This window comes from Rhipicephalus sanguineus, chromosome 1 (assembly GCF_013339695.2).
Source record: "Rhipicephalus sanguineus isolate Rsan-2018 chromosome 1, BIME_Rsan_1.4, whole genome shotgun sequence".
Classification (NCBI taxonomy): Eukaryota; Metazoa; Arthropoda; class Arachnida; order Ixodida; family Ixodidae; genus Rhipicephalus; species Rhipicephalus sanguineus.
This window is the reverse complement of record NC_051176.1, coordinates 204,895,300-204,911,753: the sequence shown is the minus strand read 5'-3', so window position 1 is coordinate 204,911,753 and position 16,454 is coordinate 204,895,300. Positions and strand designations below refer to the sequence as shown.

Here is a 16,454-nt window from a genome sequence, read left to right as displayed (position 1 = left end):
TTAAGGTAGAACTAAAACAGAATACAAACATGGGGACTCTAGTGATACAGTTAAAACTCAATCTAATGAAACCCGGTTTTACGAATTTCCCGATTTGACGAACAAATTTCCTTTTCCCAGCAGGTACCCATAAGGTTCAATGGTGTAATCAGCTCGAATTAACGAAGCTATCACTGCACTAAACCCGATTTAATGAAGCTTTTCCGGAAATAAATGAGCAAAAAATGAAGTCATTTTTTTTTAAATATGACACAGACGGGTTTTTCTTTGGGTATGCGCGGCAATGCTATTGTTTTAAAAACATCTAGCCGCTCAAGCCACGACCCTAGTTTTATTTTGACTAAGCTGCAACGCCGCGCCCATGCAAGGAACAACGGACTTAAGTCTATAGCGCTTTTACATACCAAATGGCGCTATGGACGGTGGTGGCTCGTTGCCCCTGTAAATGCTCCCACAGAAACATAGTGGTTGCTTTCGTTATTTAATGGTTTATGCGACAGATGGCGCTGAGCTAAAACTGAAGTACCTGGTTGTTCTCTGCAAGGCTGGTGATAATAAACTCAGTCGGACAGAGAGAACTCTGACGTCACGGCTGCGTACATGCTAGCATCCCAAGAAGCACACTGAGTATGATAGTGAAAAACAAGGTCAACAGTAGCGCTAAGGACTAGAGGCTTCCGGCGCCCAACGAGTATGCACAGCTGCGGATTAACATGTTGTCGAGCTGTTTACATCGAACTGAGTTTTCTCACATTAAACCTGCCCCTGCGCATATGACCAATATCCCCAACTACAAACTACGGAAACTTAAAACTCAAGAAAAAAAATCCGTATTGCCGCAAAGCCACCTTTCTTGCATTATCATGAAGCAGTGCTATGAAGCCTCGTGCACCAAAAGTCACACCGAAAATACGTCAAATTCGTTAAAAGCCTTATATAGAATTATACGAAATTCCCCATTTTGCGAGTTCGATATATGTAGGTTCAAGTGGAGTCAAATATGCACTTGTTTCTTCAAATATATCAGGTATAAAAACATATATTGAACCCTTATGGGAGACAGGACAATGAACGCGAGAACGGCTCCAAATGGTTCTGCAAATGGTTCTGCTTAAGGGGAGACGCGGGTCTTGGAACGGTCAAAAATGGTCAAAAAATCGATTTTTCGTAAAGCTTATTTTCGAGGCGTTTGTACTTCTGAGCACCTACTCTCAAATTGCTAACGCTAAATTCGGTCGGGAAACGCGATAAAATCGGCTTTCAAAGCACCCCGGCAGCACTAAAATGTCCCCAAAAGGACGAAATTTGTTCGAACTTCCCGCGCGCGCCATGAGCGTTGCAGCGGGCCGAGCGCCGCCATCTTGGGCTAGATTTGAAGCTGTTTTCTTTGTGCACATTTTGCGCCATCTCAAAATGGCGTCGCTCAAGCAGAACGGCCGCCGTCGCGGGTTTTCTGAAGGTCGTTTCCAGGCCACTGATTGGCTCTCACGCGGCGCGCTTTTCAAGCGCGCCTTTCCGAGTCTCCCATTGGCTGGCGCGACCGACACGTCATTTTTTTTTTCTTTGTGTTTGGTTCTCCGCCGTGGCTGTCCGTTTGTGTGCGCCTGCTTTTGCGATCGTGCGTGTTTCTCGACGGACCGTGTCTCTACTTTGTGCCGGTAGTTTTTCCACGCGATCGAGATGCCTGGAGACTCTCGTCTGAAACCATCGACGCAACGAGCTTTTGGAAGCCGTAAAAAACGGGCTTGGAACAAGAAGGCGCCGGCTACAAGTGCACCGTCGGCAGCGGAGTTGGAGTCGCGGCCGGACCCTTTGGACCTGCCGGGAACTTCAACTGACGACACCGTGGGACCAAGTTCGACTAGCGAAACACTTCGGGTTGATGCCGCGTACTACTCAACGGCGGAGCAGGCGCAGCGAGTTGAGAGATCGGCGCAAACGAAGACCGTTCTGTCTGGAAAGTCGGCTACCCAGCGCAAGTTCGACCTTCTTGGAGTAAGCGCGGAGTGCCAGACCGGTGACGCCGGGACCGATTTTTTGCTCGTCGATATGAAAGTTTTGAATAACTTTTTTGCACAAGCGAAGTGCGACAAATGCGACGCAAAAAGTCTCAGCGTGAGGAAGGCAACGGACAAGGAGTACGGCCTTGCGGTAAAGCTTATTTTTTCTTGCAGCAGTTGTGATTTCGAGAAGAAGCAATTTTCTTCTCCGAGAGTGAGCGGAACTGCCACCATCACTCCCTTCGAAGTCAACATGAGGGCCATGAAGGGGATACAGATGATAGGCAAAGGTGTTACTGCCCTTTCGGACTTTTGTGCGTGTATGAACCTTTCGCACCGAGGCTTGCACCACAAGACGTTTCAGGGACACCTAAAAAGTTTAGTGAAAGCCTGCGAAAACACAGCGACTGAAAGTGAAGCTGCTAGTGTGGCAGTAATAAAAGAGCTGTATACAGACTTCCTGAACCCCATAGGGAACATCGATGTTGTGTTCGACGGCTCATGGATGACGCGAGGTCGGAGCTCACACATAGGTGTGGGCTGCATCATTGAGCTCTACACTGGCCTTGTAATTGACCATGTTGTTTACTCAAACTTTTGTCTCGGCTGTGCCCTGGGACCACAGCCTAGAAAAAGACTCTCTGCGTTTACGCAAGGCAAATGCAACTCATCTGAAGAGCACCAACACAAAAAAGACTCTTGCAAGGAGACACAAAACGGGTGCAACTGAAGATTACAGTCCTGGACTACTTTGAAGGTATTCTCTCAAGCATAGCAACCTATTACCCAGGGTAACATGCTGCCTAACATCTAGAAGGTTCTTCCTAAAGACTGAAAAGACATGAGCAGCCAGTCGCTTGAGCCTCATACCCCATGGCTTTTTCAGAACCCCCCAGCCGCTTGTCATGGTGGGGTTTTGATCATGCTTTGCACATTGGAAAATTTTTTTAGATATGATTCCTTGGGTGGAACAAGACACTTTCTGTTTTGTTTTGAAGGGAAACAGATGGGGAACATGTGAATAAAATTTATGGTTAAAGGTTCCTTTTAGAAATTTATACAGTGCGTGTCAATCTTCAAACGCGATTTTCTCAGCTTCACATTTTTTGCCAACTTGACCAGCCTTACGGATCTTTTCATTATGTTTTTGTAAGGTAATTTTGATAAATTTTATACCGTTGAATTCGTAAGAAATAGGACTGTGGAGCTATGCTATTTTTTTGTGGCTAAGATGAACATATGAAATTTTGTGAACAATAATGTGAGCTAATTGCATTTCAAGATTACACAATGTCAATACAATTGAAAGTTCTTATATGATGATATATCTCAGTGACAATATAAATAGCATAGCTCCACATGGCAGGTCTTTGGCTACAGCTGCATCTTAAACAGAACCTAAAAATACTGAGGGAAAGTGTCTTAATGACCCGTAAGAAATTACCTAATTAGATTTCACTTATGCTCTCACAATTTGATAACTAATTGAAGTACATGAAAACTAATTATATTTTTGAAAACAGGAGGAAGAAATACATATACACACCCAATTTCATTACAATATCTCCAATAATAAAACTTTTCGTTTCGAGACCAGTGTCTCCCCTTAACCATGAGCATACTTACATCTACGCAGAGCCTGTGTAGAACTTCAACACAATGGCTCTGTATAATGAGGTAACGGGCATCATTCACTGCAAAGATAGAATGAATATAGTCAGTCACGTCAACTACTTGTTCACTGCAGGGTAAGTGGTTGATTTACATTCTACATTGAATTTCGAGTTCCTTACCATGCTTGACAGCACTCTCTCTAGGAAGCAGGCTGTACTGCATAATGATACGCAGCAAGATCTGCAACATGAAAACAGAAGATGCCATAAAGACTACTCAGCTAGATATCCCAGTACTTGAAACTGCACCGTATGCACTCTTGCTTTGCATTATTAGCAAGATCAGAAAGGTGAAGTACAATTATGGAAGAATACCGTCTGTTGTACAGAGTCCGACTGAAAAAGTGGCTGCTATTAATATAACTACATGGTTCTGAAGACACATGGCCACAGCATGGAGTTGGACAAAACTGGTTGCTGATGTGATCATGGTTAGCAACTATACATTGCTTAAGGCATGCAGCCAACGTGCACCAAGTCACTAAAAAACTACAGTGCAATGGCATGTTATATAAGACTTTTGAGAAAAAAAAAAGAAGGCCATGCCATAACCTTCTGAATTTGGGACCACGAGTGGGCAAGCCACTCATGCCCCTCAAAATATACTTTGTTGGATAATCTTTAAAGGGACACTAAAGGCAAATAACAATTTATGTTAGAGTGAAAGCCCAATGTATGACAACTTCTAAAACGGCAATATTATCAACAGCAGTGCCCTATTTACCGAGAAATTAAGCTAAATGTATCGCATGACGAGCGCCACGAGTGGGACATTTTCGAAGTGATCCGGATGACGTAAGGAAGTCGGCCTACAATAAATCACTAGTAATCAAACTAGCAGCAGTAAAAAAAGAAGATTCCGAGCATCAAAAGACGTAATAAAATGCTGTTTGTTCGTTTCCGCTTGATTCATGAAAAACAAAACCTCCGTGGCGTTGCCATGGGGAACGGCGCGCGTGGTTCAAAGGTTCTGTTTTCGCCGAGCTGTGCCTCGCCCGTCTCAGTGGTAGTTTCGGGATTGCGTACTGCCGTGCGTGTTTTGCGCGCTCTTGAAGGTCGCTCTGACAGAAAGTTCGACAAAATGCCGCATGCGTGTGATATTGCCGGATGCCCGAATGGTGCACAACGCCAGTGCTGCAGCAAGGAAACCGGTGTGTCTTTTCACTGGGTGCCGCGGAATGAACCCTTACGCTCGAAGTGGCTTATAGTGTCATGCCATTGCGCCTGTGTGCTAAACAGTCAAAACCTCTGCGTGTGTGCTCGCTGCACTTTCGTACTGAGGATTACGAGGCCAACCGCAACTTGGTGACGGCTTTGAATGTGCCCATCTGAGCAAGTCTTTGCCGCAGCGCCGTTGTTGCTACTGTGGGTCCCGCTACTTCCGCTCGGCTGCTACTAGTGTCGGCGGCCGCGCAGTAAAAGCGGGCAACGTTGGGCACGGCAGCAGTGACGTATGAGAGTCGTATTTTCAGGCGGGAGATTTGAAGCGCGATAACGCGATGCGGACCACTAAAAACGTGATTTTATTTCAAAATAAGCACTTCCTTGGCACAAAAGCAGCGCTACGAGGTTTCTGGACCGCTATTTCAACAATCAACGTCGACTTAATATTTGCCTTTAGTGTCCCTTTAAAGGAGTACTGACATGAATTTAAAAATTTTTCGGGTTGTTGCTCTAAATGAAAGCACGGGTGTCGAGAACCCTAAAAAGAGTGTCCTGGTGCCTGGGGATGCATTGCATATATTTTTAATACCGCTTCTTTCAACCAGCAGTTTCAGTTTCGGTTTCGAGAGGGCGGCTTCATAGTGACGTGTCAAGTCGGCCCGTGACGTCACGGGCAGACTGCAACCCACGAAATATGCATCTGCAGCCTTTGCTGTCAGTCGAACGTGGTTCATGATGAGTGAACTGTCGTCCAGTGCCTCCGACAGCGATTTCTGTGATTTAGGCTGCATGCAGAACCCAGATTTCGCAAACCAAGTAAGCTGACTTGAAACGTCATAGGGCTCTCCATGCGGTGAAGCTGCCTTGTAGATGCTGGGAGATGAAAACTTTAAAATCAAACTTCAATAGTTATACGTGTTTCCCGGATGCGGTGTGGGGAGAACGTTAACACTACATGCCAAGGAAACCAAAAACGTCCGTTTTGCTGCACTTCAAAATCGTGTCAGTACTCCTTTAACCCAGGTGAAAAAAGTGCGAAAAAGGAGGAGGGGGGAGGTGTAATTGAGGGGCTTGCTTGAGTTTTCGATTTTTTTTTTTTGTTAGCTTTCCATTGAGGCAGGGAAGAGTACCTTTCTTCCTTTTTTAAGGTCGTTTGCAGATATTCTAAAAACCAAACTGGGGCTTTTACCTCAATCCCATTAAGCTGCACCAACAGCTTCATAATGGCTGCAGGACGACTTGAATCGGAGCCATCAACAATATCCATAGATGTGCTGAGGTGAGACTGGTACTGAAGTTTTTGCTGCAGAGCCTGTGCAAGAGATGAGTTCACATTATGCATCTACCTTTCACACCTTAAAGCAATAAATTATGTAGCAAACCTTCGTGAGACATTAGGAAATGTTAGAAATTACAATCATTCTGTTTTGTTTATTTTCTTTAAAGGGACTGACAACCAATTTTTCTCAACCCAGTTTTTTACGACGCAATGAAAAGCTCCGTTGTCGTTTGACAGCGGTTCCTGGTGCTCTATCTGCGCAGGGCCAGCACCCGCACTAGCCGGGGAACGTGGCGCCAAAGGGGAGGGCACTCTCAATTCCCACAAGTTCAGCTACTACAAAGTGTTACTCCAAGACAATTAACGCATTTGCCTGAACAACTATTTGACAACTACAACTGCAATGACCACTAAGAGAACTTCGCTCTGGCAAGTTTGGTAATCGCTGGCGACATTAATAGTTGTACTATAAGGAACTGACAGCTGCTTTAAAGCAGTACAAACTGAATAGTTTACCAGGATTGCAAGCCGAAATTCCCAATAGTAATTTGAAAAAAGCAGCTTTTGTGGATGCAATCATGGACCATGACGTATAAAGGCTTGTTCGTTAAAGTGCCCTTAAACAACACAGAAAGCCGTGACACATGCCCCACAGATGGAGGCTATCCTGCTACTTTTGAACGCTGTAACAGTCCCACCACAATGGTACAATAAGAGAGGTGGTTAAACATGCACTGTGAGCGCACCTCTGTGTCCGTCGAGGTTCTGCAGAAACCACCAGGAAGTGAAAGGGTTTTACGGGCTTATTAAAGCACATCACAAGATTTTGATGAGCGGTGAAAGGCCGGTGACCTTGCATTAAAAGGCTCTATGTTTTAATAGCTTACAGAGGCTGTCTGATGACGCTGCACACAGAAAGTGTACCAGGCTGGGATTTCATTACAACTGACCAGAAGAATGTGCAGCGCCTCTTCACACAGCTGGTCATCAGGAAAGAAGGCCACTGACAGACGATCAAGGGTCTGCAATCGTAGGTACAGAGGTCCATGTTCTGTTGTCACCAGCTCTGGCTGAAGAATCCCCAGCAGTTGCTCAGGTGGCTGGAAAAAAAGAATAAAAACATTCACTATAGCATTTTACATTTGTAAAGCAGGTAATGAAATCCTTAACAGCAAAGAGGTTTTACAGAACATTTGAGGAAACAGAATAGCCAGATGAGCAGAGACTATTCGGCAAAAAATCTAAAAGAAAACTTTTCTAAGAACCAATGTACAAACCAGCTGAGCTTGCATTTCCTTCCTTTGAATGGCCCACACAGAGAGTTGCATCAAAAGTGATCGTTGTGTGGATTTCGTACAAAGATTGCTACATCAATGAGTGGCACTATCATCGGTGATAGAAAATATAATGTGCAATTCAAGTATGCACAATATTGCAATTACTGCAAAAAAAGCTACAGCGTAACAATTTCAAATGATTTTAACACACACAGCCATGTAAACTATAGCTGCATTTAATATTAATGTAAACATGGTGAGCACATGACATATTAAGAATTGCTTCATGGAACCTGTTGTAACCATAGAAGTGCCATCACGACCTCCAAGATCACAACACATCACCCAGTAGCTGAGGTCATTGGAGGAGCACCAACAAGTTAAGTAGGCTTGGCATCCATGGTGTGCCAACTTTCATTAATGCCCTACTGCAATTGGTGCCACCCCATGATGTCATGGAAGAATGAAATGTGGAGTTTAGAGCCACAAAAATTTCTGGTTGAGAACGTCACTTCACTAGTCTTTAGAAATTTAACTGACAGATGACATGTATTTATGTGCATCAATCATCATAACCCCTTGCTTTTTGACATGCTGGTGACACATCTAAAGCAAATATGGTCGCTTCAACGAAGCGGTGTAAGGCCCTTTATAAATTAACTGAAAGTGCTCGAAACAGGTACATGAAAGTGGAATCACTGCAATAACAAACATGCTAAAAATGAAAAACAATTCACAGATGACATGGTATACAAAACAAACACTCCGGCTTGAAATGAGAAAGCGACTTAGAAGGGTGGCAGCTTGGGCCTAAGGCTTCACATACACTATAGAGCTTTCACATACACTATAACAACTGTCATGAGAAAGCGACATTTTAATGCAACACCACAAGTGAGGTGAATACACCTACCAAGCCTGCACCTATAGGTATTTGACAAGCATGAACAATGACAGAAGGAAAAAGCACGCAGAGCCTAAGAATGAACCTGCAGGAACCTGCAGCAAGTATACAGTCGAACCTCGCTACAATGATCGCCGCTTCAACGAAGTATTTCTTATTCCTGGTCAGCTTGCCATAGAAGTCAATGCATCAAAGTTCTTGCCACAGCAAACCATTTTTCGGGCTTGTTTACGCTTCAATGAATCTTTCGCTCAGTGGAGCTTGGCTTGAAAATTTGTTTTATGATCAAGTAAGCTTATCACCAACAGTGTAACTTTTCATACATTCACACCACCTTGTTTCACCAAAAATGTGCACCCACTGCCCCACCTGTAAACAAACTAAAAGCACCATTGTTTGGTGGTGATGACAATGCGGCTGGCCGCCTTGTGACAAGGCACAGGCCTGCTTTGCCAAGCCAGAGCAACAGCCAATCTGCATACATCCTAGATCACATGATCACAGCACTCACCAAAGCAACCAAAGGACCTGTAAAAGAGCCAAAGCCTATCATTTGTGGTTGTGCACTTGCATGTGCTACGGCAGCCTGGGCAGAGCCCTTCGGGACATCGGAAACGTGCACACGGACGTGAGCATGGACGAATACATCGCCGATGACGTGCCACAACGGAATTTTTGCTTGAACAAAATTTTTCGTGTGTCCCGCCAGTTTCGTTGTAGCGAGGTTCGAATGTAATTATAGCATGAAATCTTGCTATGCACACCTACAATCCCACCATCTATAGCTTCAGATATTTCCACAACCTCTATATTTCTGTACAAAGTCATGTATGCCATGGTTCTATTAAGTCAATTTTATGCCACATGATGAGATGAAAGATGGCTTATAGATGCTTAAGGACTGGTTGGTTGGTCAATAGGGTTTGGCACCCCAAAATGACTCTGGCTATGAGAGACAGTTTTAAGGAGCAATATTACTGGTGATGTTAACAGCAATAATTAAGATCCGTATAAATGTATATATTATACACTGCAGTAAAGATGTTACCATGGCAAGCTTCCGTTATATTACTACCTTAATATAGGTAATTGAGAACAATTTAAAGAACCTACAATCATCAATTCAGACAAGTAGAATTACAGGGGAAGATGGATGATGATATATGGTGGTTAACAGCACAAGGGCCATTGATGGCAGAGGAAGATGGAGGCTTGAAGCAATGAGAAATGGCATAACAGGAAATGTTACTGGAACCAACGTTTGGCAATTTGACAAGGGGGCTTGCCTTGCTGCCCTGACAGACAAGTTCCTCTATCGAAGCATTGGCCCCAGCAACATCACCTGTTCAACCATTCTTCATCACTACAATCAAGTAAAACAAGCAACACAATGTATTGACCATGATGCAGAGTATTCGATTAAAGAGTGTTTTCATGACCTTCAACAAAGTTTACAAGAATACTGCAATATGTAAAAATTTTGAGCAATACTTTATGCACATTTCACCAAGTGTAATTAGTACACAAATTTAAAATAAGAAGAACAATTTACACTGCAAAATATATACACAGCAAAATATATACACAGCAATTCATAACACAGCTGGTGGTGACCCTTTACAAGGTGAAAATAAGGTTGCAGCCCTTACAAGGACATGTAGCAAATTTCTGTTCACCCTAGGTGGTCTATATACCTCACAACTGCTAAAACAGGCATAGCCAAATAAGTATAATATCTACATAAATAATAAATAAATAATTCTGAACAGTGCTTTTTTGCCAGTGGTGACATTCTTTATAGTGAAACCTAATTCGAGACAGTGAGTATGTGGAAAAAATTGCACACAGTCAAAAATGGCAACAAGACCTACACGAGTACATGTAGAGTAACCTATCTTGCTAGTATCCTACTTTTATGTATGCCACTGACCTAACTGAAAGCTTGAGGTCATAAGCTTTTCAAATGGAAAATACAAGTTAATGAAAGCAATGTAGCCTGTGAGAAATAACTTGCAACATAGTTTTTACTCCATCCTTCTCAGATGTAACATGTGCAGTTGTATGCAGCAAAAAAGATGCAGTTCTCCTGTTCAGCTCTAACATTGGATAGATGTCACATACTTGTATGCCACATTTCAGTAATGACAAATGTGATGTTGGCTAAAGTCCAGAAAGTGGAGCCAATGCGGATGAATATCTGCACTGGCTCCACTTCCTAATGTTCTGGGCAAGTACTGCAGAACGGACAATGTTACCATGATGAAGCAAGAATTTAACTGGGAATAGTCTTCATACTGACGACAATTAAGGTTGAAACTATTTTTTAAAATATACTACAACAAGGTTGGAAGGAACAGTTTTATATTTCCAAATGTAACAATCATGGCCTAAAAATGTGTGAATACCGGCCCAGCATGTGCATGTTCGCAATTAATTTTTCCCGAAGTGTGTAGCGGAACAGAACAAGCTGTCTGAAAAGCACGTACGTTGCCAAAGTGAAGAATTGTTTGCATGTACGCCGTAACCCCCGCTGCTGCAACGCTTAAGGGCAATGTGGGGTCATTCTCGGAGAAAAAAAAAAAAAAAAAAAAACTTCCAACATTATATTCTTTGCTTCCTGTCAGAGAAGCTCGGATAGGATCTTATAATGAACATGAATACACTGCCATCATGAATGCCGTAATGAATACTTTAAAGGTTCATGTAAAAAAACTCCCCTATTGTGTCAGTGAGAACTAAAAGCTCATATAAAAGCCTTGTAAGGTGCACCTTTTCTTTATGTCGATACGTTGTGCTTAAACATTGTATAATTTACATAATCATTTTATTTAATTTGTTTTTGCTGCCTTTTTAACTTAATATATTTGTGCAACTAATGACAAGAGGTCCCACTGCAGTTGCAAACTGTGGGACGTCTTTCTGTACGACTTTCCCTATATTTACAAGTGTTATTTGGAAGTAATAAAACTGAACTTGAACAGTTTACAACTCCATAGGTCACAATTACAGTAAACTACATTGGCAGTCATATTATAGAATTTGCAACAGCACATGTTAGCAGAGACAAAATATTGAGGCAATGTAATGCATACTGCTAAGCCAAACATGCATTTCAGCGATAAAAAATAGCTTATAAGTTTTGTAAACCCAATATTTTTGATGGCATAAAATGTTAATTTTAAATGGTACTGCTAACAATGAAGTAACAGATGGTTGGATGCTTCATTAAAGAATCATTTAGTCGAATGGTCTATAGTCAAGAGCAAAACGCAATTACAGTAGCAAAAGTATGGTTCATACACAGCTTGCCACAAAAAGTTTATATTAGCGGTATGCAATATACATTGGTACTTAAGGCAATTCAAGTTAATGCCAATAGCAACACAAACAGCCCAAGCCCAGCCATTATAACACATCTCGACTTGCTTTAGTACACATGCTGAATTAAACATAAACATGGTAGTTCCAAGTGAACACATAGATATTTAATTTTATGAACATGTAGTAGCACAATTTCAACTAAACGACCTGACTAATTATCGGGTTTATAACGATCCGCATATCACATATTCATCTGCAAATCAGCACAAAGAAAATTGAACAAATCGTATTTTCTTTCTCTGTGCACTTAACACGACCGCTTAACATATGAATCCCCAGAAATTGAATAGTTCCTTCACAATGATATAGAAATACCTAAGCCGCGGACAGCTCAAATGTGCACGTAGAACCTTCTCATTCCACATAATAGCCGCGTGTCATCGCCTTAACCCATACAACCATTACAAGCGTTATTTTACCGACAACAAGGAAGCCACCAAACCAGGCAGCAAACTTGTCGAATCAATGAACCGCGAGCTCAAGCAAGAAACAGTGTCTGCATCAATTCAGGGTGTGCACTGCACGAATTAAATGTGTGTATGAGAACACCAAACGCTTGATCCAAGCACGGAGTGTTCCAGCAAGTTGTCACAAGAGCTTTCACATGCCTGCGGTGCTAACGCAAGCACGCAGAATGCAAGTTTGCATACACTAAACAAGGTTCAACGTATTTAGTGGGAGGGGATCTCAGATTCCGCTCTAGAATTTGGCCGCGCCGTCAAATTCGGGAATTTCATTGACTACTGAACAGCCATCATAGGAGTACGCTTAGGCTTAGAGCCAAGCTTTTTTTCCAAATTAGTTACCTTGCTCGTGATGACCATGCTCTGTTCGCATATTTCCCTCTGTAGGGTGAAGTAGGGGGCAGCGTTGAGACCCTTGGCACGCGCCCGGCGTTGCATGTACCGAAAGCACGACATTTCGCCAGCCTACATCCTCCGCTACAGCACGCGACGCAACCACGCAACTGACGCAGCCCAGAGATCACCAGCAAAGAATAAAGAACGGCTTTAGCTACGGTATAGCTACGGCTCGTAGCCCCATGGCTGCATGAAGGGCTTGTCAATTCAGTTTCTGTTTCGTTTAAATTACGCGTATTTCTCCGTGTATCAAAGGAATCCATACCATTAGGAAGCTACGGTGAAAAATGAGTCAGTATTTCTGGTTACATTGAATGAAAAAAAACAACATGATAACGCGAAGGTAACGACACCGATAAAAATGACCTGGAAGTTTATATATATATATATATATATATATATATATATATATATATATATATATATATATATAAAGGGGCCCGTCTTGTCGTCCATATCGCATGGCTAACAATATTCTCATATCGCAAGGCTAACAATGCTCAAAACCAGTGCGAAGTAAACTGAAAGGTCTAAAATAATATAAACTACGGAAATAACCAAGAATTAATCGCAATAATTTACTCAAAATCGCGAAAAACACTTGTGAACCATACATTTGATACCCGCGCCAGGCAAGAGAGGGCGCCACCGCCTCGGCAAGCGCGCGATTGCCAAGGGAATCGCTGGGCTGCCCGTGCTACGCACTTTCCTCAGGTTTCACGGTAGTGGAGCTGCATTAAGCGCACAATTTAGAACTACACGAAGACAAGAGCGACATTAGCGCAAGATTTAGCGCGGGATTTAGAACTACACCAAGACCCACCCAAGAACTACATTAGCGCTACATTATATAACTGCACAATTAGCGCTGCATTTTTTCAAGACAGATTTCATGCAGATTGGAATTTAAGCTGAAATGCCAATTTATGCTGTCGATAAAGACATTTCAGATTTAGTGAACCTGAGAACAGATTATCACCAAAAACTTCGCTCACCGATTCTTCTTTTCATCTGCAAAACCTTGAAATTCAGATATATCAAATTTTTATCACTTCCTAGACGCTGTGCAGCTCAGTGACAACAATGTTACGCTTCTGAGCTGATGCGTTCAACCATATTCTCACTAACATGCATTAGGATGCGCATTCAGAAGATAGCCCTTAGTTGGTCAAAATTTATTACGATATCACTGCCACGACATACCTCACACCAGATGATGATTTTAACACATAAAGCCTCGGAATTTATTTATTTGCCATGCTCGAGTTGTTTCTTCCCACTTTTTAGTACCTCACAATATTATTTGACGTAGCATTAGTTCAGTGTAATATATTTTGACCCTGACCTTCCTGAAGAGCAGGCAGGTGTGATGCTCTTTTTGCTGGAAATTACCAGCTTGCTCTTTCCTTACATTCCCGTCTCTCATTTTTGCCGCTTATTGCTTTAATGCTTTTAGAGGGGCCTGCAACGTTTTTTTCAACTGCCTTCTGCAGCCCTGCAGTGTGTGTAGTAGTGAATACTCAGATGAACGCAAAAACAATTATAGAAATTGGTGAACGAGAACAGACGTAATATTAGTCTGCAAAGTTCAAAACCCGAGCAGACAAATTGAGTAAGAAAACGTTCCTCCTCACATTTCCCTCCTGTTGCTTCCAACCACAGCACACCCCTTTTTGAGATCTACCGGAAGTACCGGTGTGCAAACCATTTCAGAGAGCACCTAATATCATAGGTGTTGCAATTGTTTTCAAAATATGATATTTAGAAACACAAATCCTCTTGCATCTGATGGGGCATAAAATAAAGACTTTTGAAATATTTTTTAGCACACACTAGTGTGATTTAGCTGGGACCATACGAGCGTTATGTGCATCTTGGCATGTCAAGTCAACCAGAACGCATAGCCACTGGCATCACTATCATATAACCTAACGTCACTTCTGATGCCAAAAATACTGTTGTGTGCCACTGTAGTTTGAGTAGAAAGTGGTTCCTCTGTTGAAATGAAATTATAACTATAATTGTTTGCTGCAATGCTACTTGCGCTGCAATGTGCCACATTCCACAGTGCCAGAAGAAGCGATAAAATGACATATGCTTAGTTCGTGTAACAGGGCCCCTTTCAACGTAGTATAATAACAACAATACAATTCTGGTTCAGCTAACCCGCTGCACTCAAGCGCTCCTTCGCAAAAATGCCTTTTTTTATGCTATACTTTCTGTGGCGTTCCAGGTTTTCCCCATCCTCTTGTCATTTGATAACTTTCCAGACAATACAAAAGCATCAACTACATCGTATGAATACAGTAAACTCTCAGTTGTGTGGACATCAGTTTACGGAATACTTCAGAATAACAAACTTTTGGAAAATCCCCGGCAGTCTTTTAATGCATTCTATGCAAAAAGCTTTCAATTAAACGAATTTTTGAATAGCGAACATTTCCATTAAGTGAACTCGATCAGTAAAGACGGGCTCATTTTTGAAATCAGTTCAATGAAGTCTTGTGCTCTGCAGTACTGGCATAGCAGTGAATGGCTCCCGAGCAGGAATGAAGAAGAAATGAGGAAGGCAAAAAGAACGATTTGTTTGATTGTGGACAATTGCTTTGCACACCGTGTCTTAAGCAATGTGCATGTGGAATACCTCCCACCAAACTGCACTGCTGCGCTTCAAACTCTTGAATTGGGCATCATTAAAAACTTGGTCAAGTACCAATGGTGGCTTGTTCAGCGGATCTTAATCAACACAAGGACTGGCAACAATGTCCCCATCAATGTCAGGCAGGTGGCCGAGATGGTTACAGGCTCCTGGTGGAAAGTAATACTGGCTACAATTAGAATATGCTGGCATAAATCTGGTCTTTTTCCCCTGTGCGGTGCAAGTGAGCAAGAGGAACAGTGCAATGAAATGATCGACTGTGGGATGTGGGCAGAGGTCCGTCACCAGCTGGATGTTAATTGTTAGCAACACTTCGTTTGAAGACTTTGTGCAGTGTGACGGTGAGCTCGTTACCTGTGCTGAACTACCTGACCTGGAAATTGTTTACAGTGTTCGTCCCAGAGAAAAATGTGACGAGGAAGATGCATTGGCAGAGGCAGATTCAAATCTTGTAACTTTAGCGAAGGCTGTAGGAGTTGCAAGGCTTCATGTCTCAGCAACAAGCTGTGCCAGAAGTGCAAAGAAACATAGAGCTTTGTTACTACTTGTGCTTTAAGAGCACCAATGCAAATGAAAATGAGATTTTTTTTCTGAAATGAGATGAAATGAAAAAACACTTCAGATGATGTACATAACTCAATAAATGGGATTTCACTAGAGCTGTGCGAATGGCAAAATTTTGGGTGCGAATTGATTCGAATATTTTTCGAATATTTCTCGAATATTTCTCGAATATTTTTCGAATACTTTGAAGCGCAATTGCAGAAAAAAAAGGTTAGGATTCCTAAGCATATTCTTATGAGATAGCAACATGAAAGTGTTTCTTTTTGCTAGGTTGATGAAGCACTGGCAGGGTGGTGTTTCATAGTTGTCTTATGAAGAATGAGGCAATGTAGAGGCCGAATTCTATTTATGTAGATGATTTGGTGCAACCAAAGTGTTGCCAACAACACTTTACACGTTATGGGCAAAGATGCCATTTTCTCAGCCTCTCCTCCTCTTTCAACTTCTGTGGAAGCCGAACTGATGTGGCGGACAAGGGTGTGCTCTAGGGGTGTGCGAATATCAAATTTTTCGAATACGAATCGAATACGAATATCCACCTTCGAATATCGAATCGAATATCGAATATCAGAGGAAAAATGCCTACACAGTAACAATATTTTATTTAACATTTAGCTATTTGAAAAAAAAAAAAACACTAACAGCCTGACTGGCAACACAACATACACTGCTTTATCCAGAACACAATGTCCA

The 16,454-nt window shown here is 42.3% G+C and overlaps 1 protein-coding gene across 1 annotated transcript in view; it reads right to left on the bottom strand.

The window, feature by feature from the left end:
• The window catches only part of LOC119405998 (short transient receptor potential channel 4-associated protein), a 103,105-nt gene extending 90,431 nt beyond the window's left edge, over nucleotides 1–12,674 (bottom strand). Inside the window, exons 1-5 of the mRNA XM_037672832.2 lie at nucleotides 12,485–12,674; nucleotides 7,067–7,216; nucleotides 6,027–6,149; nucleotides 3,794–3,854; nucleotides 3,627–3,694 (exon numbers count right to left, since the gene is read on the bottom strand). Of these exons, the coding sequence (XP_037528760.1) occupies nucleotides 3,627–3,694; nucleotides 3,794–3,854; nucleotides 6,027–6,149; nucleotides 7,067–7,216; nucleotides 12,485–12,598 (516 nt within the window). The 5' untranslated portion in view covers nucleotides 12,599–12,674. The remainder of the gene's footprint in view (nucleotides 1–3,626; nucleotides 3,695–3,793; nucleotides 3,855–6,026; nucleotides 6,150–7,066; nucleotides 7,217–12,484) is intronic.
• Nucleotides 12,675–16,454: the final 3,780 nt, after the last annotated feature.